The following is a 27,741-nucleotide window of genomic DNA, read 5'->3' as shown; positions in this document are numbered from 1 at the left end:
TAATTTTTGGGAAAGACAGATAATTAAAGCCTACGATTTCTTTTTAAAATTGTGATACAAGTTTTTGAATATTCTCATAGCCAAAGGCAAAATATAAAAGGGAGTGACTCAAAACCACCCGTATTAGTGAGGAACAAGTTGGTAAAGTGATACATATATAGCTGTTGACTCGACATTACCTTTACATAGAGATATATTTTGGACTAACTCATGAATACCACCTGAATATGCCTGTTTTTTTGGGTTTTGTTCCCATGCATTATTCACTGAAAGGTTAACAAACAGGTAGGAACATATCTCGCAATGTTGGAGCCGTTTAAAAAAAAAAAAAAAAAAATCCTGGATCCTTACCATACGTTAACAGGGTCTATACTAGTTTAAGACCTATACTCCACCCAAGTTTGGTGGAAATTCATTTCAGTAGTTTTTGTGTAATCCTGATGACAAACCAACCAACCAAGAAACATATTGGTGAAAACATAATTTCCTTGGCAGAAGTAAAAAATTAAACAAAACAAAAAACAGGCAGACATCCGTGAACAAGGGGTTAAAATTAGTTTTTATTATTATTTGATAGAGCAGGGAAAAAAAAACAAAAAACCAAAACAAATATTACTCATACATTGTTTTCTTTTCCATCGGGGCTGCACTGCATTTTAGCAGAGCGTCGACCACAAACAAACGGAATGGTGATATTGTTGTCAAACAGCAGCAGCAGCAGCAGGCAGTAGTCAGGTCAGCACAGGGTTACATTTAGCAGGGCACAAAAATCATGGGCTCAATTTCCAGATTGCTTATTTTTGCATCCACAAGACGCGGGCTGCTACCTTCTGCTTCTCAGGAATGTACAGACAATCTGGAACATTTCCGATGCTACTTTGAAAACAGAAATACAAACTCTTGAGCGATTTTTAAATTAAACTTTTGTACGCTTGTATTTCTATGAGCAAAATGTACATACTGCATTGTCGCATCGTCCTAAATGAAACCCAAATGTACAGTGATGATAGCCCAGTTAGCTAATGCAGTGCACCATCCCATCTTTTAGTACGGAGGCTTGACAATAATCAGTGAGCTGAAGAGTGCACTCTGGACACACAAATCCAACAGGGCAGCAAGAATAACATAGCGATGAGGTCATCACAGCTGTTTCAATTTGAAAATCATTAAAAATGGGACAGATACAGGATACTGAAAAAAAAATCCTGGGGTGGTTTGGTTTGTGTTTTTACTTAACATACTGCTCATAAAGCATCCAGATTTTTGAAAATATGCACTAACATTTTTACTGCTTAAAATCAACACATCAGAGTGTGCAACTTTTAATTTAGTGATATTTTCCAATAGGCCACAGAAACATGCGAGTAAAGCCATCTCAAAATTTGTAGGGTGAGAGAAACCAGACCACCCCAGTCATTGAAATGAGAGAAAACAGCACATGGTTAATAAAATGACTCAACTCCATGAGCAATGATGGGAACTCCCCTGTTTAATGTAGGACATATTGTTCACTAGCTTATCCTGTGCTGCTGCAACCTGATAAAAATGCACTAGAGCTTGTGTGAAAGGCATAGTTAGCTCAATCCAAGGACCTGACATAAATCATACACACCTTAATGTTAAAGACTAAGAAATTCATGTCATGTGTTGCTATAGGGGTTTTTGCATAACTACATTCTGAAAGCTGTCCAGCTTCTCTCAGACCGACCGGGAAGTTGAGCGGGAGCCACTGGACACACAAAAGAAGAACAAATCATTTTAAAATGGAGATCCATTCAAACTTAGGGCATAAGCATATATCTTACTAATATGACCCTATAAATAAACCCAGAGACAGTTTGTCTAGAGAAGAAAAATAATGCACCACAACCTATGACTAAAAGCAAAACGATGTCAAAAATATGACATTCCTTTACACCCTCTCAGTTTAGCATGAATTCATGTGTATATCCAGAGAGGGTTCAAATAAACTAGAAACCTTCTAGCAGAAGGGATTCCATTTGGGCTCCACTAGTTCTTTGGAAGGTTTTTTTTTTTTTTCAGTATTCAATAAGAATAGTCCTCCAAACACACGCTCCATGTCTTTACATGAGTCCAGTGAAACCTTAATCTTTATTCTTCCTCTTCATCTTAGAAAAAACAAAGTATTTAAAAGTAGGCCACAACATGGAACCCAGCAGATGTAAAACCACCTCAACAGTAACATTAGCCTGTAAATTCAGACCTCGACAATAGGCCACTTCCAAAGTTATCAGGGAGCACAATATTCCAAACACAGTATATGACTTATAGAAGAAAAGACAAAATCCTAACATTCAGCCATACAAAATAATCCAACACACATCGACTTCTCTACTATACACGCTGTGAGAGAAGAGGCGGTCTGTGTGCAGATAGAGATCATTTTTACAGTCCTTTTTTTTTTGTATTATTCATTTTTGCAAAGCTGAAGCAGTTATCATTTTGTGGATGGTCCTCGAAGCTCAACCACAGTCCCTGTGATGAGGTCTTCCATTATATTCGGCCACCACATGGGCCTGAGTCTGACTGGCTCAGACAGGAGAGGGGTAGGACGTAAGGCGAGTATCTTATTTCGTATAATAGTGATTATTATTCTTCCCCCCTCAGCCTAATCCAGAGGCCGGGGGGCTCAGGGATCTTTTCCTCTTGGTGCAACGGGGTGGATTCAAACATATAGAGAGAGGGAGAGGCGACATCGCTAGAGAAGTTTTTAAAATTGTACACGCCCATGTAAACCCCAAACCTCAAAAAACAGGTACCCAAATGCTATTTGACATATTCCTTGAATCCGAGAAGCCCAAGCTGTTGTAGCATAACTCCACTTTGGGATGGAGGATTCAGGTAAGGAAGATGGTAGCAGAAATATCTGAGGAAGAGGTGAAAGAACTCTTGTATCCAACAAAAAACTAGGCTGATTCTCCCCTGCACCAATTTGGCCAGAGGCGGAGTCCATAGAAAGGATTAGAAATGATAATGAGAATGGCTGTTATTGATATTAAGAGGGGTAATAGTTATGATGTCAGTAGGGAGAAAGATTGCATTATTTCCATGTGTTGGCTGCTTGGGAGATAGAACGGGAGGGAATCATGTCCAGCAGGTACTCTCGCTGACGCTCAACAGCAGAGCTGTTCTTGTGGGCAGACAAGCTGGGGTTCACGTAGGCCATAGTCACACCTGTCGGGAAACAAACGCATAGGTGGTCAGTGAACTGAAGAGTGAATTGTTAGACACTCAGTAATTTGGCTAACATAAGGACAAGATAAAAATGAGGGAGAAAGTATGCATTTAGAAAGTTGAGTGGAAATCTCTAAACATTTTTCTCTATGAGTGAAACTACAGCAGCTAAACTTATTTGATAGAAAAAAGACACAAAGCAAACAAATAAAGTCATTCCTAAATAATAAAAAAAAGGTCGAGCTTTACGAAAATGGGAAAAGACTTGAAGTTTGACAGCGCCAGAGAGGAATCCACCTTATACAAGAGTGATTACCCCAAAGAGGAGCAGAAAGGGAGAACGGGTGAGGGCATTCTCTCCCTAACCTTGTCTCAAGTTTATCTACCTGTGTTGCCGCTCTGCTTCCTCCAAGCGACCATGTTGCCCTGGTTACTGCTGCTGCTGGCGCTGCTGCTGACCTTTGCCCCCTGCTGCAGCGGGCGTGCTGCAGCATGCTTACCTGACCTGCCGCCCAGCGCTGCTGCCGTCACTGCGTTCTGCAGCTGAGAGGAGGTGGTGAATGAGTGGGCCATACCACGAGAGCTCACTGCAGACTGGAGGCTGTGTGACAGCTGACTCTGTGGGGACAGACAGCAAAGGGGAAAGTGGTGAGTTGGAGCAGATGTGACATGCTGATGTTTGGCTGCTGATCTTGGAAATTATGTTTTTTAAACCAATCAATCAAAATCCATTCTCACCTGCTTAATGGAGTGGTGGGCCACAGATTTGTGCTGCATGGCAGCCCTGACCTGCTTGTACTGCTGGGACACCAGCAACTCACTCTTGGACAGTGAGGGAGAGGAGGACGAGGTGGTTTTCGAGGAGGAAGAGGAGGAGGCCGCCTGCTGGAGGATACGCTGCTCAATTTCCTGCTCCTGTTGGAGTGCCTTAACAAAGGCTGCCTTCAGCCGATTGGTGTGCTCAGCCTTCAGGGCCTTCTTCTGATTGGACGACATACATTGGTCACAGAGGATGGTCCCGGCCTTCTCCTTTCTCCAGCGGGAGGTAAAGTCTGTCTTACACTGGGCGCAGGTGTATGGCTCTTTGGGAATGGAGCTGGCCATGGCAGCAGCTGGGCCCAGATTTCCTGAATGAAACACAGAGGGCTTCTTCAGGCTAAATGTAAACATTTATACTCTACTGATATATAAAGTTTTGCACTGACACAGCTCCAAAATGGCAAACAGAGACAAAAGATCTTCTCACCCCTGCCATGCATCTCCAGAAGTTTTTGCACCACCTCCTCCAACCCCAACAGGTAGATGAATTCATTATTGGCTGCTGAAGGCAGGAAGTTGAACTCGGGGGCAGGGGGTTTAGGTGGAGGGATCTCCAGCAGCGTCTTCTCCAGCTGCTTACGCAGTGCAAGCTTAGCAGCCGCCTGCCGACTGGCTGGAGAGTCATTGATGCTAGAGTTGGGTGATGCTGAAGAGCCCTTTAGGCTGGTGGGAGAGGCCTGGACACAGATGCAACAAAAACAATTTAAGCAACATGATGATGTCACTGAGAGTTAGGTTGCCTAGTAGTGAAAAAAGAATAGCTATGAAAATGTACATCTGATTTCTGGTATGAAAATCTTTAGATGAGTGTGCAGTTTTTGCTTACATATTGTTTCCTCACCTGAGGGATGTTGACCATGACATTACTATTGGCCACGTTAGCCACCCGAATGAGTCCCTGCTGAATGATCCTCTGGCCCTGGACCTGGACATTGGGCACAGAAGCCCTGGGAGCCAGCAAGAGCGGAGGAGGGCCTGAACCGCTGTGCTGCTGCTGTTGCTGACGGAGACTGGCTATTTGCTGGGGGGTCATTGCAATAGGCTGATGGCAACACAGGAAGAGAGAAAACAAGGAGAAATAAACAAAGAGCTCTAACAATCTAAACGTCTTCAAATTAACAGTGTCATAGCTCCTCAGACTGACCTGGGCCCCTCTGACCAGAGGTGGCATAACAATCTGAGAGTTGTGTTTGGACGGGACATGTTGCCCACCCCGCACCAAGGGAGGAGGGATCACCGTGCCTGAGCTTCGACCTGTCACCTGTAAACAAAGCAATGGAAATATACAGTGAATCACACAGTAGAGCTACAAAGGCCTCAAAAGCTTCAACTCAGCTGCCTAGTTGATCCACATCCATTTTGAATGTAATACACAATAAACATTTATATTATACATCAATCAAGGCTCTAAAACACTAGTTGTGGCAGGTGGCAAACTACCTGGAGGGGTCCTTTGCTTGATGTGATGCTACCTCTCACCAGAGGAGGAGGAGTGGCTACAGAGCCAGCCGCCTAGAAATCAGCAGAGTACAATATTAGTCTATGTATCGTTTATTGATTATGTCATTTTGAAGACAGAAAGAAAATTTAAGGGAAAAACTGAACCCTCATGCATATCAAATTCATAAAACTGAAGGAAACATAAGATACAACCTGATGCATCTGTAAATCCCAACAAAACATGATTAACAGTCAACTCTGTCCTTAGTCTTCTGGGGTTTGTACCTTCTGAACAGTGCTCTCCTTCTGAATCTGGCTCTGTCGTAGTTTCTTCAGCAGCACCAGCTTGGCCTCCTGGAGTCTCAGTTCCTCCTTCAGCTGTTTAATGATGCGTTCCCTCTCCTCAGGAGAACTTTTCTATACACACCATATTGGATAAAAAGTAGACTTAGTAGATATACATGTAAAATGTAAAGTTGTGTCAGTCTTCACTACTCCAAAAGTGTTGTGGAAACAACAAGTTAATACTGTGTTGTACGCAAGGTTCAAATGTTGGTTTCCTACCATAAGTTTATCTGTGTCAGTCTTCGTGAAGGAGTGACCATTCATGAGAGGACTGGATGGCTCATTGTCTGATAACACAATCACATCATCTGGCGATGGTGGCTGCCGCTCTTTCTTAATGACACTGAGGGGAGAGCAAGAAAAGACAGAAAACAACAGTCAGTTTCATCATTCAGCCATCACCCAACACTGTTTCATAGTCAGCCAAAAATACCAGTGTTAGCGTCAACTGTAACTTAAGTGTAGTGTTGTCTTACATCCAGTAGATGGCAGTACACAATTATGATTTCATCACCCTGCTCTAGTGCTAACATGCACTGGGACACACAAGACAAGAACCAAGAGATCAATAATGGAGTAATGGCGGCAGGGGAAGATCGCAACAACCCATTATCTCCAGCAAAAGGTAACATCAACGGACAGAGCTCCTCCTTCTCTCTCCTTTCGACTAGACACAGCAAAATCAGTCACAAACAACATGAAAACAAAGACCAAATTAACCACACTTTTGGGGTTCTTTGATAGGGGGAAACCGTTTAAATCTTGAAATGTTAAGTGGCTTTTCCTGAGGAGACGACCGAGAACAAAGGCGACGGGTGGAAGGCTGCAAATGCATCAATCCGGTGAGGGGTGGCGATAAGAAGTAGGGGGTGGCTGTAATTTTACGATGCGCTGTGGTGGAAGAATAAATCCGTCTCTATCACAGCGGGGATCCTGTCAGGTCCTGAGGGTCCACATGTTAAAAAAATGGAGCTCTGAGCAGTATGCAGAGCTGGTGGAGGACGAAGAAAGGTAGGGACTGTGATATAGGACAGTGTCTGGGAGATTGAGGTTTGGGTCATAATGTTGAGTTATGCGTGCATATATGAAGTTAAAAGTTATAGAATTATTCAGACGCTGTCGAGTGAGAGGCTTCAGGGCTTCAAAGCTTAGGCCCAGTTTACCACCCAGACAGGGCCTCACCCCTCCCCTACCTCCGTGGCGAGGCCTATGGCCTAGCCGGATCAGCACAGCCTGGGCCTCAGCTCTCCCCTCCCTCCCAGCTGCCGACACCAGAGTCACAAGCTGAGCAGAGCGGAGGTCCGCTGGAGACACTGGAGAGGGTGACAGCGAGGGGGAGGGGAATACATGGCCAGGAGCCAACCTATTGTGTACACTCTCTCACTCAGTCAATCACTCAGTCACTACTTCACACACCCCTCCCCCATCCTTACTTACTTGTTCATTTTTATACCCCAACTCACTGACCCAGATCTTCACACTCTCTTTCTGCACACTCCCGTCTTCAGACACGTTTCTGTGCCATCATCTGCTTCCTCTCAACAGCTGTCTAACAGCTCCCCGCAACAGACGTTGCATGCTCGGTTCAATGAGGTCAAATATATGACAACAATCATACTGTTCACACCTACATCATAGGATGACAATTTCAGCAGACGAAGCTCTCACCAAACTGAAACCAAATATCTACTGTCATTATGTTTCTTGGCCCAGCTGCTAACAACATACTCAAACATTGCTAATACACTACACTGCTACTTCCTGGAAAACACTTCCTAGATAAGTTTCATTCAAATCTTGCATAGTGGCTGAGGGCCCTTGGACTTTCAGCATACTGCAATTCTGAAAAGGATTATTCTCCTCAAGCTCAGCTGAAGCCTGAACAGGGCGCAGTTTTCCTCTGAAGCTCTGTTTACATTCCATACATGCAATATGATGGCAAAACTATGGCAGACACAGGTAGCATTAAAAATCAAGTGCTTCATCAACCTTCACAAACAGAAAACCTAATCCAGCACCTTGACTGACTTGGTATCTGACAAAACGACAAGGACTAGCTTCTGCTGCTACCACTCAATTGAGAACAGCTTACACAAGCATCAGAACACACAGCAGCTTGATTATGTAAGGTCCAGTATTACTGCATGGCTTCTCAGATCATGGCTTCACGCTGACCCCAATATAGGTTTGCTGAATCAGTCTTTATCATTCGGGTTCTCAATGCAACGCTGCTAAGTGCCATTTTAAGATAGGTATGAAAGAGCTGAGCCACAAAGAGACTACTGGCCTGCAGGATATGTGCACAAATATTTTTAACAAGTAAACACAGAATTCGAGCCACTTCAGAGGAGAAGAGGGCAGTGCTTCTTCTCGGTGACAGTCAGCTTACACATGAACCCATTCAAGACATGTTCAGTCCAGTTATTGCCTTATTTTCCAGGATGGGAAATTTGGCTTGCATTTCATTCCATTCACAGTTATACAAAGATGGTCTCCATAAAAGTCTTCTGTATCCAACAATGAGGTAATCACCTCACAGTGAGTAAGCATACAAACACATGCTGGGGGTTAATCGGGGGGCAAAGGTGACACATGATAGACCACAAACAGAGACGCACAATTCCAGCTTAATCACCTCTCTGCTCCACTTTAACTGGCATTACATCAGTGTGTGTATTTATTGCTCCACCAAACACGTCACATGACATCAGACATTTCTCTGTGTGGTCATGTGACACACCCACCACCCCTCCTTCCTCCAACAGCTCCTTCCAATGTGGAAACCATGGCAACGGCCAGTTGGAACCAGTTTGTGACACATAGCCTTCATTTTGTGTGAAGCGTGAGGCAGAGTTCAGGTGCTGCTCAGGGAGAAAATGGAGCCCAGGGCTCAGGAGCCTCAAACTTTTCAAAATGGGGGCAGGCTGTCGACAACCACACGGTGACTTCCTGTATGACTCCTGTCAGACCACTCGCTAGTGCAAAGTTTGAGAAAACCGAAACTCCAATACACATCTCTACACACAACCAGACACTGTGCGTGCATGCATGCACGAGATCCAAGGCCTACAACACATAAATAATCCTGCCGAAGTTTTCAAACAAACTCATACACAACAATGCAAAACAGTGACTCAGTTGTCAGCTTGTGTGAAGTCATGCTTTCCATTCACATCTCTTTATCACATGCGAGTCAACAACAGTTCAGCATATCCAAGTAGAAGTAGACCAGTAAACTAGTCTTTGCATTTTATACCCTCACAGATACAAACTGGTGTGTAAGGAGCTTATGGTGAATTTTGTCCAGCTGGAAATACTAACAAAGGCTTTATTGTGGACAAAGTTGGCTGACTATGCAATCTTGAGGCCCAGTGTACGGGAATAGACGCAACAGTTTAAGCTAACGTGTTAATGCTATCCCTTTCATTGGTATTCACAGACTAATGACTTTGACATTATCATGTAAACTGAACAATATGTTCTTTATTACCAACAAGCTCTCAGTCCCTATGCATGAGCACTGCAAAACACAGCTAATATTCCCTTCAAGAGTTCTGTACACAAAAACAGCATGCGACTGCATCAAACCCTCTGATTCCCCCCCCCATCTCACCTTTTAGATGTGCTCATATCAACGGGCTCGTCTCCTGTCTGCACTTCCACCTTGATAGTGGCCTTCACTTCCCCGGATTTTAGGATGCTGGCTGCTACCTTGGCAGCCTGCTCACTCTTCAGCTTGACACCTTCAGCTCCAGATCCCACAAGGGCCAGGGGAGCTCCAGCTGCATCCCCTTTCTCCAGCTTAACCCGTTTACTGTCAGCTTCCCCCGGGGATACAGCATGAGATGCATGGTCCTTCTCCAGAGCCCGCTTCTGGCTGCGTGTTTGACGCGCTGCCTCCTCTGACATGGCTGCTCTCACCCTGGAGAGAGAAAAGACACAAACAGTTGGAAACAGTTGCAGAGTATATACAATCACAACACAGAAAACAAACAATGACAGATAAGCCAAATAAATAAACTAAAATGGTTTACATCAAGGTGCACTGTTACTGCAGGAAACACACTGTCCAGAGCAGAAGTTTTCATTATATGAGAAAAATTAAAAAAAAAAATAAATGCAGGTTTCATCGCAGCAACTCTTAATTATTCTTTAAGGATTTAATTACATTGTATCACTTGTCACTATTGTGTAATTGTATTCTATCACATTATTGAATCACAATTAAGTATCAGAATCTCTGCTTTCCACTACTGTGCAGGTTTCCAGTGTGTTTCGAGTGTAAAGTAAAACACACCATCATCTTCCATTGTCAGTACATTCAGAGCCACCAGAGGATACCAAGTAATCTGATTTTGACAGAGAGAAGACAAGTACTGCACTAGAGAGAAAGAAGCAGCCTATACGTCTTAAACTGTTAGTCAAGTAACCTTGGCTGAGGTACAGCAGGGACCTATTTTTGCTGCAGTAAACAATGTGGAGCGTTCATTGCAGGGAACACAGAAATTTCTAAGTGCCTCAATTTGATTTAAAATTGAGACAATAAAACTAGACGACAGCACGGTATGGTGTAAGCTGTAGAATGATAACTGACCTGAAAGCAGCCTTAGAGGCAACAGAGTGACTGAGGAAGTGAAACTGAATCTACTTATAATATCTACAATATCACACAGTGAAGATATCCATTAATAGTTTTAATGACAGACACACACAACAAAAGCTCTCAATCATTCCCAGTTGTTATATGTATAATAAGGTTGTGCAACCAAATCTATACTGGTGTACTTAAATAAAATACTACATTGGAGTAATGTCACATTATAAAATGTGAACAGAGACCCAGAAATGTGTTTGCTTCAACCTGAATCCAGACATCCAGTGGGTCTTAAAAAAGAACAACATACAAGAGAGTCCATACACATGTGTAAACCTGTTTTTTAGGGAAATAATCCTTGAAAAAGTATTGATTAACATGAAAATTCAGTTTGATTTAGCTGATGCTTCTAGCTGTACAAAAAGGGACAACCCTGAGGTGTATAGGCGTGTGCTGTCCTACTGCCAGTGTCCCAGATGCTGACCCAAATCTCACCCATTAAGATTCCGGGAAAACCTATTACACAGCAGAAAAATAGCACCAACACTGTGCACCACTCAGACCAATGTAGGCCATGCACTTATTATGGTACAGGCACTGACAGTGTCTCTTGAATAAACATTTTATAATGTGTAGTCAATATAAAAATGTATGTCTGTCAGTGCAGATTTTAAGATTCTGAGATGATAGCTTAATGGATGACCAAGTGCACATACACTATACCTGATTCAGAAAGCTGACTTAAGGTATTTCTATAGTCAAATGTGACGTCATCATGATGATCATCATCACAGCTCCAAATGACCCTATCCCAAGATTACGTGAGAGACAAACAGCGCTTCCCTGAAAACCGGTTCAAACTGGTCTGGGATTGAGAGAAGGCGCAGGTCTAACCCCTGGAGAGACAGAGAAGAAGGAGGGAGGGAGGCCGCAGACACGTCCCACACAAGGAAAGAAGGAGGAGGGAGGGGGAGAAAATTATGTAGTCTTCGGACATTCCTAAACGTGTCTACCAGAGAACAGGGAGGCGGACGCATCGCTGACATGAGTCAACAGTCACTGACACGCATTAAAAACATCCAAAACACACGTTTCATGAGATTTGATACACCTAAGAGATATCAATACTATTACAGTATTGTTGTACACATCCTAAAATGTTTTCTCTGCTATATTTCAAATGTTAAAAGTTAAGATCATAAATCATAATAAATCTAAATGTATTGGGGAAAAAAAAAAACTCATGACAGGCCTGTTGTCAGTAAAGCAAATCACTGAAAGAGTTGGAAACCGATGGGAAAATGAAAGTGCTTTTAGCAATTTGAACAAATCACTGTCTTCAGTAAGGCTGCAGTTTGTTCTTACAATTCAGCCAAGTTTTATTTTTACTGCAGATTAGACACAGGGACAAGACACAAGAGTTGCTAGAAATAACTAAACCAACTAACACATCAAAAATAATGCAACGCAGCTAAAACACTCAGGTCCATGTTTGCATATGAGTGTGTGTGGCCTAATATGCACCCAGCTCTGGTACACAACAAGGACAGATGTGCCCTGGTGTACCATCCCTGGACACAAAGGCTATTTATCTGCCAGAGATGACAGCTTGTCTGTGGGTGTGTGTGTGTGTGTGTGTGTGTGAGTGCATGCCCATATACCGCACACAGTGCTTCAGAAACCATACTTTCCCCAGTAACATTGTAGAAATGGTGGCTGCTTCAGCTGTAACACTGTAGCGGTGAACCGTATAAGGTACAAACTGACTGTAACCCTTTGGGACAGCGTGGTATCAGACTGACATGCTACTAGGGCGGCTGTGGTTGCCACTTTCAGGTCTGGAGACACGTGGTAACTTTTGTCCCAGAAGACATGGATGGCATCATGAATCCAGTCTTTCATGTGCTAGATGTATTGCTGCTAAGCAACAAGAAGAGAAACCAAGTAAAATGGTCCATCCATATGTTTTGATTGCAAGTGTTTTTTACCCACGCAAGACGCACCTATGTGCACAGGGATGTGTCCTCATACTCAATGTTGCATCACACTCCATCTCACTAAGCCCTCATTTCAGGACCACCACTCACTGGAATCCATTTTGTATTCAATGCCTTGTTTTCTATACAAGCGCGGAGGGCGTGCAGTGTGATAGGTCATTCACAACCCCCGGACATGTGAAGAGCAAAACTGTAGAAGATTCATCTAGAGAAGGCGTCCTAAAGCCGATATTGTTCCACAGAGACACTGCACAGCATATGTGTGAGGAGAGGAGACAACATAGGAACATGCAGGTATAACGCTGGTACATGAGCAATATTAATAATCATTATCAAAAGACACAAAATACTTTTTCTCTATCCAGGTAGACCAGTATGTGTGAGAACATCTCAGAGGAGCCAATCTTTTACAAAGCATCCTTTGCTTAAATCAATGCACACTGACTGTCAACATCAGGAATTTGTACTCTTAAGGCCTGGCAACCAGCAGAGAAAGGATGCCAAATCAATCAGTACTAGCAGCCTTCTTGGCCGTTTCGATGCTCCCACAGCTCCATGCATCCAGTGTGTAGATCCAATGAAACTGACACTATAATCTCACAAACAAGTCTGTTTGTCCATCATCAAGTCCATCGAGAGATGCCTGGAGGGAAATGGTACCTCGAACTTTTTGGGATTGTACACATTTTACATTTTATTAATGTGACATGCTTCCTGTTCTTGAAGACGAAACCAAAGTGCCTCGAGTTGCAAAAACTCAACTTTGAGAGTGAACAACATCACCACAGCCTTGACAACAATAATGGAGGAATGGTTCATTTCAGTAGGCTACAAATTTAAGTTAAGTGTAGAAGGTTTTATGTAGGATATGTTTGTGTTAAACATGGCAGCTGTTGAGTTAGCAGATGTACCTCACTTATACAGATGACTGTCTGGTGAGCAAAACATCAAACTTGTACTGGATTTTTTTTAGGTCAATACACTTCACTCAGTAGGTGCTCATTGTTTTGTTTAAAGCTGGAACAATCTTTTTTGAGATGACTTGCATTTGATTACATGCAAATGTATCAATGTACATTCTACAGCTAATCCTTGCCCCATGAGCCATTCTTGACTGAAATCGTTTTTATAAAATACATTGACTGACATCAATGTACCGAAACTGATCGCTGCACTACTACATAAATGTGGCTTGTTCCAAACCTTTAATTTTGTGGACACCACAACATTGCCTTTCAAAAACCACGCAAAATCCATCTTGTCAGGCTTCAATATATGCATTTGTGCTGTGAAACATAGTTGGTCACACACCAACCGTCATCTTGTGAGGAACTACTGGCAGCATGGGTGTGGTGTAGCTGTGACAACCATGAAGGTGCCAAAAGGGATAAGAAATTGTTTGTTAGAAAAAAAACAAAAACTCCAGCTTCAAAAGGGGTTAGCGAGTGTACTTTTACATTGAAAGGATTTCATAATGGAAAATACGTTTTGCTCTTCTCCCAACTGGCTTCAACTACATCATATGGTTCCTTGATCAACTGGCACATCAGATTAAAAGAACCTGTATACTTATATATCTGCATAGTGTTGGTGACACACTGAACAAACTCTACATCGTCGACTGTATGGTATACCAATATGACAGTCAAAGCTCTTGAATGCATATGTACAAATGCAATACCTACAACAGCAATGAACATAACAAGAGGAAGACAGCCAGTGATTAGTGATGTGTGTCTGTTCCTCTCAGGAGACTACGGAGGAGGAGTAGATGCATGTCCCTCTCCATTCCCTCAGAATAATAAGGCCTAAGGGCAGAGCAGATCATAGATAGAAAAATAACAGGATGGGGGAGTAGGAGAAGATCTCTATTGCCTTTTTCCAATCAACAGATTGAACAAACTTGCATTTCACTGTGAGGTCTGAAATCAGTCTTAAATAAAGTATACAAAGAAAATCTCTCAGCTGTGTGCGTAGTGTGGCAGGATAAGACGCACTTGTCTGAAAGTAAAAAGAAATCTTGTGACCTGGACTGGCACTACAGGTTTCGTTTTCAGTCCCTCTTCCATTGTGTCCAGTAGTTCATAGAAGGCAGATCAATGGCAAAGGCTCGACTCCCCCCCCCCCCCCCAAGGTAATGTGCTAGGCTCTCATCTCCTTGCTATAATGATCTCCCAGCTGGGACTGGACTCAGGCAGCAAACACATTAACAGCCATTTTAAAAAAAACTCAGGCTGTGTCCTTAGGGTTGGACAAGTGGGGATACAGCAATTATGCTGTCCAATAAAAGCAATGCAACTATGGATTATTATTGCCCAATAAAAGACAGCAGAGCGACAACTCTTTTTCTTGTGTGGCTAAAATATTGAATTAATCACTCAAACTGCCAATTATCTTACTAGCAGACATAACCAGAAGATGATTATCTTAAATTCAGGATGATTACTTACTACGCACCGCCATACATGGTTACTGCTTTCGTCATGCCATATCCTGCACATAAAATGCTTCTTCTTTTCCCCCCAATTAAAAAATAATTTCAGGCTGTCAAGGGTAAAGTTCTTTTTCTTTGGGATATAATCTAGAAAACATCAGACTACCTATGCTAATCTGTGCTCAGCAAGCTACGAGTGGGGGCAGGGACCCAGCTGAGGTGGTGCCATGGTTGGGGGAGGGAGAAGGGTGCAGAGCGCATGTGGTTAGCAGAGCCATAATCTAACTGTACCCAAGTGAAAAATACTCTTCCTTGTCTTGTCTTCTCTCTCTATCTCTCTCTTTTGCTCACTCTCCGTCCTTCCCTCTACCCCTCCCTGCCTCACGCACTCACACCGCCCCCCCTCCTTCTCAGTTGTTCTGTTCTAGGCTCGGCCAGCCCAGAGTGTGTTTGTGTGTGTGTGTGTGCCCCTACTGGTTGTGTCCCGAACGCCAAGGGTTAAGCCCCTGCCATTTTAACGCCACTGACAGATCAGACCATTAGGGTGTTACCTAACAAAATGGAAGCCTTTAACCCTGAATCTGCCAGATTGCCTCGGTGTGTACGTGTGTGTGTGAGAGTGTGTGTGAGTGAGCGAATGAGAGCCAGAGCCACACACAGTCTATGTATGTGTGCGCATGTCTCCACCTGGATTCTCCCTCAGCAACGTGACAACGACAACAGCAGTAGGTCTAGGAAGTGCAAGCCAGACTTTCTGTACTTAAGAAAACAATATGAACAAGCACATAGCCACAATAAAACATGTAACACTACAGTTGATTTTAACACACAAGACGCACAACACGGTCCACGTATAACACGGAGAAGTAACATTAAAAAAGCTTTATTTTCAAAGCCAAAACCTTGTATAGACTTTGGCCAGTGCAGACAGACATACATGTGAAATACATAGAAGCCATAAGGTACTAGAGGTCTGCCAATTAATCGGTTTGGCTGTTTAATCTGCGACGATAGGATCTTTTACAAAACTACTGTTATTGAATGAACTTGGCTCCAACAGTGACTACGCAGTCTCCACCGACCACTGGGGAGTACGTCACCATTTTGAATGGAGGATATGCTGAGACAATCATTTAAGGGCCATTTCTGCAGACAATATCTAAATCCTCTTAATCTCCTTCTCCCTCCTAATCTAAAGGTAACATATTGACACAGACAGGTAACTGCTATGCATTAACCGTTAAATATGCAACATACATGTGCGACAGCATTTAATAAACGTCACGTTTTTCAGTGTAGGCTGAGAGACTAGCTAGCTAGCTTCTCAGCACAAATTAAAGACTGTGTCCTTCACATCTTTAAAGTTGCTCTATTTTATTAATGTTACAAAGCAACGTTAGAGGTTCACTGTAACTGTATCTGTAACTCACTGTAACCACCAAGAGGGTGGGAGGGTCTAGATGGAGAGAGGGCCCTAATATTCAACAGTCGTAATAAAGTTATTTACAAAGACTGTTCAATTTTGACAGTGTTACATTAAAAAAAAAAAAAAAAAGTAATTCTAAAATATGAATACATAGATAGATAGGCTATGTTGTACCTGTCCAGCTTCCACCAACAAATAATAATCAGCACTTTAATTACATACATAAATATTTAATAAATAACTGGCTGATTAATCAGCTATCTGTCTTTTCCTTCTCACAACTCTCGTTATCATAAAGGCCTCTAATTAGTGCATATATTATAAGCTAACTATTAACAGAACATACTTATTGACCATAACCCATATGACATAAAATCTACATTACGAAGCTCCAAAGCACCTTCACATCTCAAGTCAACCATCTGTAGTAGTTTTCTTCAGCCTCACATCACAAAATCACTGGCTTCATTTTCAACCACAAATGTTTACAAGCTATAATAAAAAGGAATAGCTAAATGTTTTTTAAAACCCTAGACAGGCTTAATCTCCAATTTCAGCCAAATTGTTTCCAAATGGTGACTCCATAATCCTGTAAAACCAGAAGCCTATACCCACATAAAGACTGGAGGGCCAGGACACACGCAGGGTGCTATCAGATTACATTTCTCAGAAATGGATGGTAGCAGGAAGTGACCAGAGTAGGAGGGAAAAAGAACTTACAGGGTGCAAAGAAATATAACATACCAGACAAGACGACAAGGAGCTGAGCACTGCTGATAGTCAGCGTGCACATAACCAGGTTCAGAAGGACACTTGACTCATATTTCTGAGTTAGGTCAGCAGTCATAACTTTCAGAAGATATTCATAAGTAGGAGTTGATAAGGTTAGTTCGCAGCACATTAAATATTCTCAGATATAGAAGAGACAAAAATCATTTAAAACACAGATTACAGATACAGACTACAAGTTTAAATTACACATTAACTGGCCGCCAACTGATTCGTAGGGATGATATAATGATACTTTAAATAAAACATTAGATTTGGATGGCATAGGCAGACAGCAAATTCCTAATAATAACAACAACAGCAGAAACATCAAAGTCAATCATGCATGCAAAAATCTTGCCATGCAGGATTGATTACTAAGCATTTTCCAAACGGGCTGAAAACGTAATTGTTTGAGGTCCCATGAATGGCTGTTAAAGATGGATGATGCCATAACTTGTTGATTAGGCGACTGGGAGACTAGGCGACTTTAGGCAACAATAATGCAGCTTCCATTGCAGCTATCTTTTCTATGAGGTTTCAAGTGTAGTTGTTATAATACACAACAAGTGAGCATAATTGCCTTTCAAGGTTCTACAACGTCGCTGTTCGGTGGTCAGGGACTACACACCAACAGTGATGGGTTTTAACCTCGGAAGTCCTGAAGGTTCTGGCCACTGATCTCAGCAATTAGATGCTAAAAACCATTTACAAAATCCAACTCACTTCTTATTGTAAATATTCAGTTAAGTATTCATTACTATGGTAATCAATGCCCACAAACACATTTTCTGTATCACAACTGCCATGCCAATAGTTGAGCATAGGTTACACTTGTTTTTGCACGAATGCTGGCCTACACCTACGGAAGTGCAGCCACATTAGGAAATGATGACGCTGTCAGACAAGGATTATAATACAATCCCTGGCACAAATTAATTCTGTTTTCAATGCCCACACCAAGCGTCATCAATGGGTGTGGTCGAATGTTTCGTCTTTTGGCATTTGTTACCACACCCAACAGTAAAGTCATTTATGGTTACTAAATCATGTCACTTTTTGAGTAACTGGACTGTACCTAAAGCCCCCCAGATCATTTTTAAACTCAAATATTTGGCCAGATTCTTCATTCCTTTGACTTGCGCTGTAAATGGTCCTGACCGTTTATATGCAGTGTCAGAAGAAATTATGTAAAATGCATTCCTAACCGTGAGTAGTGCCTGAATGTAGATGTAACCTGGATAGGTGCTTAACCTTAAGCTGTGTATCATCTAACAGGCATTCATAACATTCCCAAATGTTATTTTTGTCCACTGTCCCAAAATGTTCACTTTACTGTGACCTTTCAAGTGTCGAGTATCCCAAAATTCCAAAGCACTTAAACATTTAATGACAAAACATAACAACATGCCTAAAGTAAGAAGACTAAAATCAAATTCTGGATTAATGATGGTTATGTTAAAAATATCAATATAAATATAAATGCCACATGATATTAGTGTGATAATGGACTCATCCAATAAATGTGGGGTAGTGCAAATGATAATGAGCTTCAGGAATGATAATCAGGTCATTTTTCCCCTTGTACTGTGACGTAATAGAAGACAATCGATGTAGTGTGTGGAACACCTCCTCTCAACACTCCGGCATGACGATGGCCATTTCACAACTATTTTTACACTTTGTCATCTGGCTTGATGCTATAAATTTCATCCAATTCCTCAAGCAGTCCCTGATTCCCAGCTGTGATTTTACAAACACATTATGTGTCTATAACTATACACTTAGTTCTATAGGAATGGATTGCTTTGCTTAGGAGAAACTGAGGGAGTGACTAGCAAGCTCCAACTTCCAAAATTAGTTTGGTTGACCCCTGTTTTGATACCTTACATTAGATCAGGCATGACGGCCCACTGATGAAATAAATGCACACACAATCTGCACAAAACAGCCATGTGGCAGGGAGTAAGGCAGGGCAGCTCGTCCCCTCTTGGACACATGCCTTGATGCTGCATGTATCCAAGTTGCTGGTCTGCCCGTTTGCTGAACTGAGAGTTCGGGAGTTGCCATGTCAGCACTGGCCACACAGAGGAAGCAACTATTACAGGCAGATTGAGAACAAACAACTTTATAAAATGTGTATTTCCATAATCTGTTTTTCAGCCATTTCAGGCAACACAAGTCATGTTGGTCATCACTTGGGAGCAAAAAGACTCAATTCTCTCGCATTGGCACAGGCTAAATCAACAGTAGGCTTTGTGCGCAAACAGTAAGTGCAAGTTATAGCTAGGGAGATATTAAGCTTTGATTGGCTGCAGACGTCATTAGAATTTCTGAATAGCCTACATCCTCCACTACTATAGATGCCACTTCCAGCAAAGTGAATGAATCATAGGAGCTGGAAGCCACATGGCTGACAAAATATGGTGCATTCACGAGAAATCCAGCGGTTCCGTGAAAGGCTACAGCCTTGTGCAGTGGTGTGGGGCTATCACCTTGTGGTCCATGTGCGTGACGTGTTCAGGACCCCCGTTGATCAGTTTGCCGAAAGGCAAAGCTGATATGTTGTTATGCTAAGAGCATGTTGATCCTACTTTTGATCGTTTGTCCTTGATGGACAAGGTAACAGCTAACAACAAAGATAGCAGGCAGATCATGGCTGTGTGTTTTAAACTGGGGCACTAAACCAAACTGAGTGATCACTAGTGAAACATCACACTACACAGAGAAATGTCTGTTGCGTTCCCTCTGGAACATTTAGGCATGCTAACTAACATGCCCCGCTACTGACCCATTCTACCCTGCCACCGAGTTGGTGGTGCATTTTATTTGCCATGATCTAGACTTCTATAGTGTGGTTGAAAACACTACAGTGATAATAATGAGTACCTATGCATATGCATATTATACACAAGTACTAGCATTTTATTTTCACATAACTAAATTTCAGTTCACTGTGGTCACTGTTCAAACAGTGACAAGATATCAATACAAGCACTTTTTCATATGATGTTTACAAAGTGTTCAGGGACACAGTAGGAATACTTTTTGCACTTTATTTTCATGTTTTGTCCACCATTTCAGTGTGTCCAATGAAGTGCACTATGGTTATGGCAGCTACATGTCCAGTACGTGCATTTCACAATTTACTTCTCTGTGAAAGTATGTTAATTGCAGTATGCATTTGAATGGCAGATGTCGACAACACTGCTATAACTTTAAAGTGACAAGTTGACAACTTTGAAGTGATTCCTTCTGCTATGAACGTGCACACACCACACTAGCAGCTGTAGCCAGTGTTTCCTGTAACATACTCGTATGACAGAGTGCACAGACCCAAGATTCAGTCCTCTGCCAAACCTCCACTAGCACTGACGGGTGAGGAAAGGATAGGTGGAGAGGTATTTGGGAAAAACAACACGCCTCTTAACAAGCTTTGCAAATTAACTTGTTTTGCAGGGTTTTTTTTATGTGATCTACCATTCCTATCAATGTTCAAATGTATGCCTCATCTTCAGATCAATCTGTTGATAAACAGTGGCCTGGTGCAGCTGAGGATGGTAAAAGTTTGTAACTCAAGCAACAAACTGATTTAACTGTATGCAGAAATTTCAGAACTACAGACAAACCTCTATACAGACAATTGTGTGTATTTGTTCATGAGTGTTAAGCGCTTCTTATACAAGGGGCATGAACGAGCCTTGTGACATAAACTTTTTACCTTTCAGCCAGCACTGGGATGATGTGCTGCTGATGACGGGAAAAACATGCACTCAAAGGTCTCCTCACGTAATTGACCGCTTACCTCTAGAATCCAGACGACATTAAATGCGACAGTAACCTTGTCTCGTGGACGTTTACAGGCAGGTGGTATGCAGACTCCGAATTCACAACGATCAGTTCACTATGAGCTCGGGTAAAGAGGTGCACATTAACAGTACCTCAAACAATTTAACAGGCAAAACACATTTTTAGATGGAGCCTAGATTGGTAGTTTGATAAATTCAAACAGTGCAACCCTTCACCCAAGCACTTGGGAAGGGATCAAACTGTGGATCCAAAAACCCTTAAATAAGACAAATATTGTTTTTTCTATTTGTCTCAAGTTATAAACAAGTTGTAGCATGTCACGTTTGAGTTAATTTCCCTTACTTGAAATCGTGTGACCTGCAATCTAACTATTGCTCATGCACAGTGAAGGTCAATGCTGAAACAATATTTATTGCAGCCCTCATGGAGGCTATGAATCACTCTGAGCTGACCACGTGTTTGGTTTAAGTGCAACTAAAATTTGAGACAGTTAGCTTCATAAACACACAATAACCAATACTTACTTTATATAGTGTATCTACCTCCAACTGTCTAAGATAGGTTGGTCACACTGTTAACACACGTGCTTGAGTCAATATGAAGTCCAACAGGGTAAACAAGAAACTGCCTGTCAAACATTAGAGGATTCCTCTCCTCAAGCTCCGAAAATTGCCCCAGGCATTTGGGTGGGATCCTGTGGACAATACGACTACTCCTGTCTTCTGGCATCTGATGCAACAAACTGGGAGGTTGACAGAACAACAGACGGCTCTCAAAGGACAAGAAAATGCATTTAGGTCTTAAAAACACTGTGTAAATCAGATAGGTTGAAACACTACAATGCAGATCATACGTTATCATGATTGATGATCTCTGATGACAACAAAATTTTACATGGGTACGCCCCTTCATACCTGTACAATCTCCTTAAGCCTTAGATTACACATTGTGGTCTCAGTTTTCAAAATACAGGGATCCTATCTGTCCCCAGAGTTAAAAGAAGTCCTCTGGCTGCTGGGAATTCTCTTATTGTGCCCCCATCTTTGGGAATAAGCTCCCTGCTGACATCACACACTATGACTAAAAACTAATTTTTGTCACTTTAACTTTCAATTACTTATTCTTAAATTACTTCTGACCTGGTACCTCTTATGCCTTGTATGTACACAAGATTACTGTTAACTTTTTGAAAACCACTCTCTTTCCATCTCTGTTGTCCCACAATCACATGAGCATCCAAGCTGTGTGCTCATCTCTCTTTCCTCCCTATTGTCTCCTTGTCCTCTCTCTTCACTCAGGCATCTCTGTACTGGACCACTGACTATCCTGGAACCTCTCAATGCCCCCTGGCTGTCGGTACCTCATTCCAGATGTTTGAGATCTGAATCATCATATTCTGAGCGATTTAGCCTCTCCTCCAGTCTGTGTCTCTCTCCCTTCTGTGCATGTTGTCATTGTCTCTCTCTCCCTCTGTGTGTTCATTTCCTTTTTACTATTTGTGTGAACAGTGTGCTTGAGTTGTGCCTCTTGTTTGTTTTTGTAGTTTGCCGTCTTTCCAGGTCTCCATGATGGAGAGGAAGATGTGTGGCTCGGGACTATTTTTCAACATCTGAATGCTGCATGATATCCTCCCAGATCCATAATCATCATGTACTTTTATTACTTTTATTCACTTGATTGTCCACACTGTAATTCTTTCTGTATACATGACATAACTTGTATGTCTGACCATTCTTATTTTTCCCCTATCAACAGACTTATTTCTTACCTAAATTTAAGATCAAAAGATATGGCCCTTGGGACAAATTTGTAGGTAAAGCTAGTAATTTAACAGCAATATATAGCACAACGTAGATAGCTCAGTGTGGCATGTATCTTGTGAGACAAAGCAACTAGAGAACAAGAGGCCAATTTTCACTTTCACTTTTGCATCTTACCTGATAACAACTACAAGTTATTTGACCAACAATGTCTGAATTGGCCTGACAAATCTACATTCTATTAATTTTCCTGATGATGTCAGCGTGGCTGAAACTTATAAACAAAAGTAAAACGTTCTCCCCTCCACACTGACAACGGCTGGCCAGTCAAATCTGGAACGACTTCGTGGTTTCACCAGGGCTCACACTCAAGCAGCCTCCAACTGCTCTGTTAAATGTCCCTACAATGAGCCACACAGGTACTTCTATCATCACCACTGCCAGATGCGGATGGATGGAAACAAGAAAAGCTATGCTACCATAATTAGGTCGAGCCTATATATAGTTGTTGATCATTAGAACAGGTGCAAAACAAAAACTAAAGATGGGGAATGTTATATCTTCTGGTAAAAACAAACAACACAATTCATGTTTGGGCGAGGGTGTCCAAAACAGATGTGGTCTCTATTTTCATATCATTCATAAATTATCTTGAAAAATGAAATGTCATATTTAAGTTCAATCCTTCACAATCATTCTCACTGTTCAACATTATGATTCAACCTCACAACTTGTTACACAGCAGAACACTAGATTAAACTCCTTGAAGGAACATTAACATCAATATTAATATAAAATAGTAAACTTAACGACAACAATCAGGAATGTTCCTCTGACAAAACCTAGCGGCTTGTGGAAAATACAGATATATCTCTAAAAAGTTTCAGTCCTGATGCAGCGGAATAAGAGTAGATCTCGAGTCATGCCTGTCTGGTTACATCACTCTCAGGAGGGTTTTTCATAAGAGGCACCACTCCTGAGGCAAATCCAAGGTCCATCATAAAATGCAAAGCGACATGTGTCCCCCATTACTAGCCAAGGGTGCCAACTGTCTGCCTGCTCTGAAAGGAGGGCACTTGCTGAGCAGAGGTAAGGATACACACACTGCCGTTAAGCTTGAACACATCTCAAAGACAGGTGAATACAAAACTGACTTGATTTGTCCACACGAACAACATGACCCATGGTTCATTGCTCATGCTAGATGATGTCTGTTAAAAAAAAAATAAAAAAAATCTAACGCTGAGTCCTTAGTCACTACAAGGCTTAATAACTCAGATATATGTCATAAACAATATATCTTACAATTAACATCAAATTATGAATATCTAAGAAATGCATTCAAATACTTGATTTAACGTGAAACTGATAGTGCAGTAGTTGTAGGGCATGCCCTCTGGACATGAGAATAAGTCATCTCATTTCAAATATTTGCGTGGTGAATATAATCTGTTACATAAACAATGTTTTCTGAAAATAAATAAATAAATAAATAAATAAAATAACCAAAGTATTCGTTTTGTTGTCCATAGTCTGGCGTAGGTGATGCTATGACTAACCCGTCGTGGACAGAGAGACACACACCCAGACGGAGGCACCACCGTCCACCATTACGCCTCCATAAAAAGGCTTTTCACGGTTGAGCTAATCTGACAAAGTTCTGAGATCAATGGCTCATAAACCCATAATCATACCCATCCGCGGCTGAGAACAGCCGGCGGGTTTACAATAACCGGTGGCAATCCTGCTTATGATGTTCGTAAACTTTACTGACCCAACTTTGCCCCAAAGAATAGCTACCTATTTCCAACTAACCCATCAACAACAACAGGCTATCTCATGCTAACGTTAACTTGGCTTGCCAACAACAACCTGTCCATCTGTCCGGCTACTAAACCAGTGGCTAACTAACGCGAGCTAACAGCCAATTGTGGTCATCGTCTCTTACAGAGATTATATGAAAGCGGCTAAAGACCGGAGCTTATTCACCTATAAAATCTGCTGGTACAGATTATGATATTTAGCGTGGATGTCGGTTCGCGTCCAAATAGCGATACACGACAGACAATGAAACCGACCCCATCTCAGGGAGCTGCTAGTGTTAATAGGCTAGCTAGCGAGCTAAGTTAGCCTGCTAACGCTAACTCCCTGGACACTCGCATGCCCAGAGAGACAGTCGTTAAATTTGTTCACGAATAATGAAGCGTTAATTACATACATAAATGACAGTTTTGCGAAAGACTTCCGACGCTTCATTGTGGATAAACAAAAACAATTACTTACATTCTACCGAACTATTGCAGCATCCCAGGACAAGTTTGCCGGGGAAGTTAGTTTTAATATTCCTCGACTTTTGAGGCGGTCTGTTCCTGGCAGTCCGTGCTCGGTAGGTGTATGCGTGTAGCCGAGCGACACACAAACTGTTACCTTGCACGTTAGCTGACATCAAGCTATGCTAGCTAGCTTAACTTACGTTAGCTGAGCTAACGCCGACAGAGAAACTTCCCTTTCGTCGTCATAATTTAATTGGAAATTTAAATATTGGATTAACTTAGTTGGTGTGAGATTGAAAAACGTGAACTTACGAAGTCTAGGAGGAGCTTGACCGAGTTCCCCCACGATTTTCAGATGTTTGATGTTAGTATTACGCTGGCTTCGGTGTAAAAATCCCGGGGATCCCCTCTCTTCTGTCCGCTGCCACTCCGGTTGCCAGATAATGTAATGAGCCACCACAGGCGGCGTCATGCTGCGTTCAAACACACCTCGGAAATGTTAAGTTCCCAACTGCTCAGACAGGAGCTACTTGAGAGACGGACTGAGGGTGCAGGGGGGAGTGAAACAACAAGACAGAGCAACACTGCATGGGGACCTAAACTCCTGCATGAATCAGATTTGATTTCATTATTGTGTTTGCTGAACTTGATTTGATTAGATGTTTGTGTGACAATGCTGTGCTTGTTGTAGAAGCTTCCCAGTTCCCCTGTTTATTTGTATTATTTGTATTTGCTCGACTCCAAGAAAAGAAAAACAATAAATCAAAGTAGAGATTTATTGCTTTTTGCTGTGTGCACTTCTGTTAGTCTTTATTCAGGCACTGCTATTTACCATATTGACACACAGGCATTAAAGGTCAGTGATCCATCTGATCTTTTCATTTAAGATATTTTATTTTTTATCCACTCCGCGGTCTCTATGCACTCCGCATGATCCTGATTTGTTTTGTCTGATAGCACTTGTTTTCATGACAAAAATCTAATTTCCTCATACAGCACATTAATATGTTGTATGGTGTAAGGTACTTTTGATGTCTTATGGCCTCATTATGCACATGTGTTTACGCATGTATCTGCTTGCACCACTTTCTTGATTCCCATTTTGTACCACTCAATCCAAATTGATATAAAATAGCAACCAGACTGCACACAGACCGTTTCAAAAGCATCAAACTGATCATCTTTCACTTGTTACTCCTAAACTTTCCACCATATGCTAAAACAAGCCAGGATACCATAAGATATTATGGTAAATTTGACTATGTAGTTTTCAGTGTGTCATTTTTCATTTTGTTCAGTGAATCATACTTTTGATTTCTATGTTTTTAAAGTCTTTTTGGGGGGCAGGTTTTTCATGACTTTTACTGACAGGACAGCTTGGGGGATGATGGGAGATGGCATGAGAGAGAGTTGAGGGTGGCATGCATTGAGGGGCCGCAGGTCAGACTTGAGCCCTGGGCCACTGTGGCAAGGACGGGGCCTCTGCACGTGGGTTCCCAGTCTACCAGACTGAGCTACAGGGGCACTCGGTCATACTTAATATAAAATACAACCATATCATTTGAAGGTAATAAAGTTTGACTTGGTGTATTTGCCTGTGCTGGATATCTTAACATTTCCAAATCCCTGCATTACTTGGGACAACATTTGAGAAGAAACAGAACAACTGGTTGCAGAGTAGACATTACAATGTATCTGGCCCGCTGCCATCCCCTCAGGGCCTTCCTGTGACCACAGAGGACCCCATAGCAGCTCCAGGATCAACAGCAGTTCCAAACGTTTGCTGTTGGAGTCCAGTACCAAACTAGCCCCTGGCACCTTCCCTGAGACACCCTGTCCATTTCTGAAACACACTGCCATCCTCAGGGTGTACCTGGTCAGCCTGTTCCTGAAGTACACACACAGACACAAGTCGCATCATGTGACATAGCGCGACAGCACAGCTCAGTAACCATGCTGGCAACTGATACAGCCACAGCCTGTGCTCTGGTGCTGGTGTGGGAATTCCTGTGGTTATCCTCACTAAGTGAGACCCCCGCACACACACTTTGTTTCCTGGCTAATTGCAGACCTGTTCAGTCTGCCTTGACAATAGTCACCTCTGAATCTCAGTTTACCACCCGCAGACAGCAAGCTCTGTGGAGGCTCAGGCCAGGGAAATAATGCCACAGATGAATGGCGTTTTCTAAACTGCAATATGGGGGAAGTGCTTTTTGGGTTTACCTCCATTCAGTCTGCTCCTGTGGGCAAAGGAGGCAACGGAACAGCATCCCAGCAGAAAGTCCAGGACTTGCTTTGTATCTGTGCAGGGTTAACCCCCAGATGATACATAAAAGGCTGGGTGTAGACACAGTTTACTCAAAGAGCTAGTTAAATGCACTTCATAGTGGTTTAAAGGAATGTCTGGAGTATAGAGCAACCCAACTCATGGTCCTGGTCCAAAATGACAAGACAAAAGAACAGAGAGGGGGGCGGTTGACTGAGAGTTCAGACGTATGGCGAAACCATTCACTTCCACCACAAGTGTTACCAAAACAGAATGTAACATCTCTGCTGCATTTTCACCTCTTAGCTGATTAGTTAGTTATTAAGTAGGGTTTTGATACAGAGAGGTCTGAGTGATTCGGGCATTGGAAACACAATGGAGACTATTAACAGTGTTTCTACATATTTTCCATTGTCACATTCAAGTATTTTCAAGTGGCATTTTAAGCTTTCTAGCACCTTGCACCTGCAGTAAATTAGATATTTATATTTATCTCAAGGATTTCCAGCACCTGTGCGAACCCCAAATTCAAAATAACTAAGAAATCTGTTCATTGTTTTTAAAGAGAAATAGATGACATTGGCCTGTACATTCATTTTGCAGAGCTTGGATTG

The 27,741-nt window shown here is 42.1% G+C and overlaps 1 protein-coding gene across 3 annotated transcripts; it reads right to left on the bottom strand.

The window, feature by feature from the left end:
- Positions 1 to 542: 542 nt before the first annotated feature.
- On the bottom strand, positions 543 to 25,331 carry gatad2ab (GATA zinc finger domain containing 2Ab). Of its 3 annotated transcripts, none has more exons than XM_037114962.1 (11): positions 25,174 to 25,331; positions 9,413 to 9,721; positions 6,019 to 6,142; positions 5,740 to 5,871; positions 5,455 to 5,526; positions 5,159 to 5,275; positions 4,841 to 5,056; positions 4,442 to 4,691; positions 3,934 to 4,322; positions 3,582 to 3,813; positions 543 to 3,195 (listed from the first exon to the last, which is right to left on the bottom strand). In XM_037114962.1, the coding sequence occupies exons 2-11, from the start codon at positions 9,706 to 9,708 to the stop codon at positions 3,062 to 3,064; spliced, it is 1,962 nt and encodes a 653-aa protein (XP_036970857.1). In that variant the 5' UTR covers positions 9,709 to 9,721; positions 25,174 to 25,331; the 3' UTR covers positions 543 to 3,061. The 3 variants fall into 3 exon arrangements, with proteins under 3 accessions (XP_036970857.1, XP_036970856.1, XP_036970858.1); XM_037114961.1 differs by lacking the exon at positions 25,174 to 25,331 and adding an exon at positions 24,872 to 25,023; XM_037114963.1 differs by lacking the exon at positions 25,174 to 25,331 and adding an exon at positions 24,872 to 25,022 and having other exon boundaries at positions 4,856 to 5,056.
- Positions 25,332 to 27,741: the final 2,410 nt, after the last annotated feature.

This window comes from Acanthopagrus latus, chromosome 11 (assembly GCF_904848185.1).
Source record: "Acanthopagrus latus isolate v.2019 chromosome 11, fAcaLat1.1, whole genome shotgun sequence".
Classification (NCBI taxonomy): domain Eukaryota; kingdom Metazoa; phylum Chordata; class Actinopteri; order Spariformes; family Sparidae; genus Acanthopagrus; species Acanthopagrus latus.
This window is presented reverse-complemented; position numbering and strand designations above follow the sequence as displayed.

Bases quoted from the DNA above. Each gene is read 5' to 3' on its own strand.
- gatad2ab (XM_037114961.1), bottom strand. The intron at 5,872-6,018 runs GTAGGAAACCAA...TGGTGTGTATAG, and splicing joins CTGACACAGATAAACTTATG to AAAAGTTCTCCTGAGGAGAG. The intron at 5,057-5,158 runs GTCAGTCTGAGG...TGTTGCCATCAG, and splicing joins CTCTGGTCAGAGGGGCCCAG to CCTATTGCAATGACCCCCCA.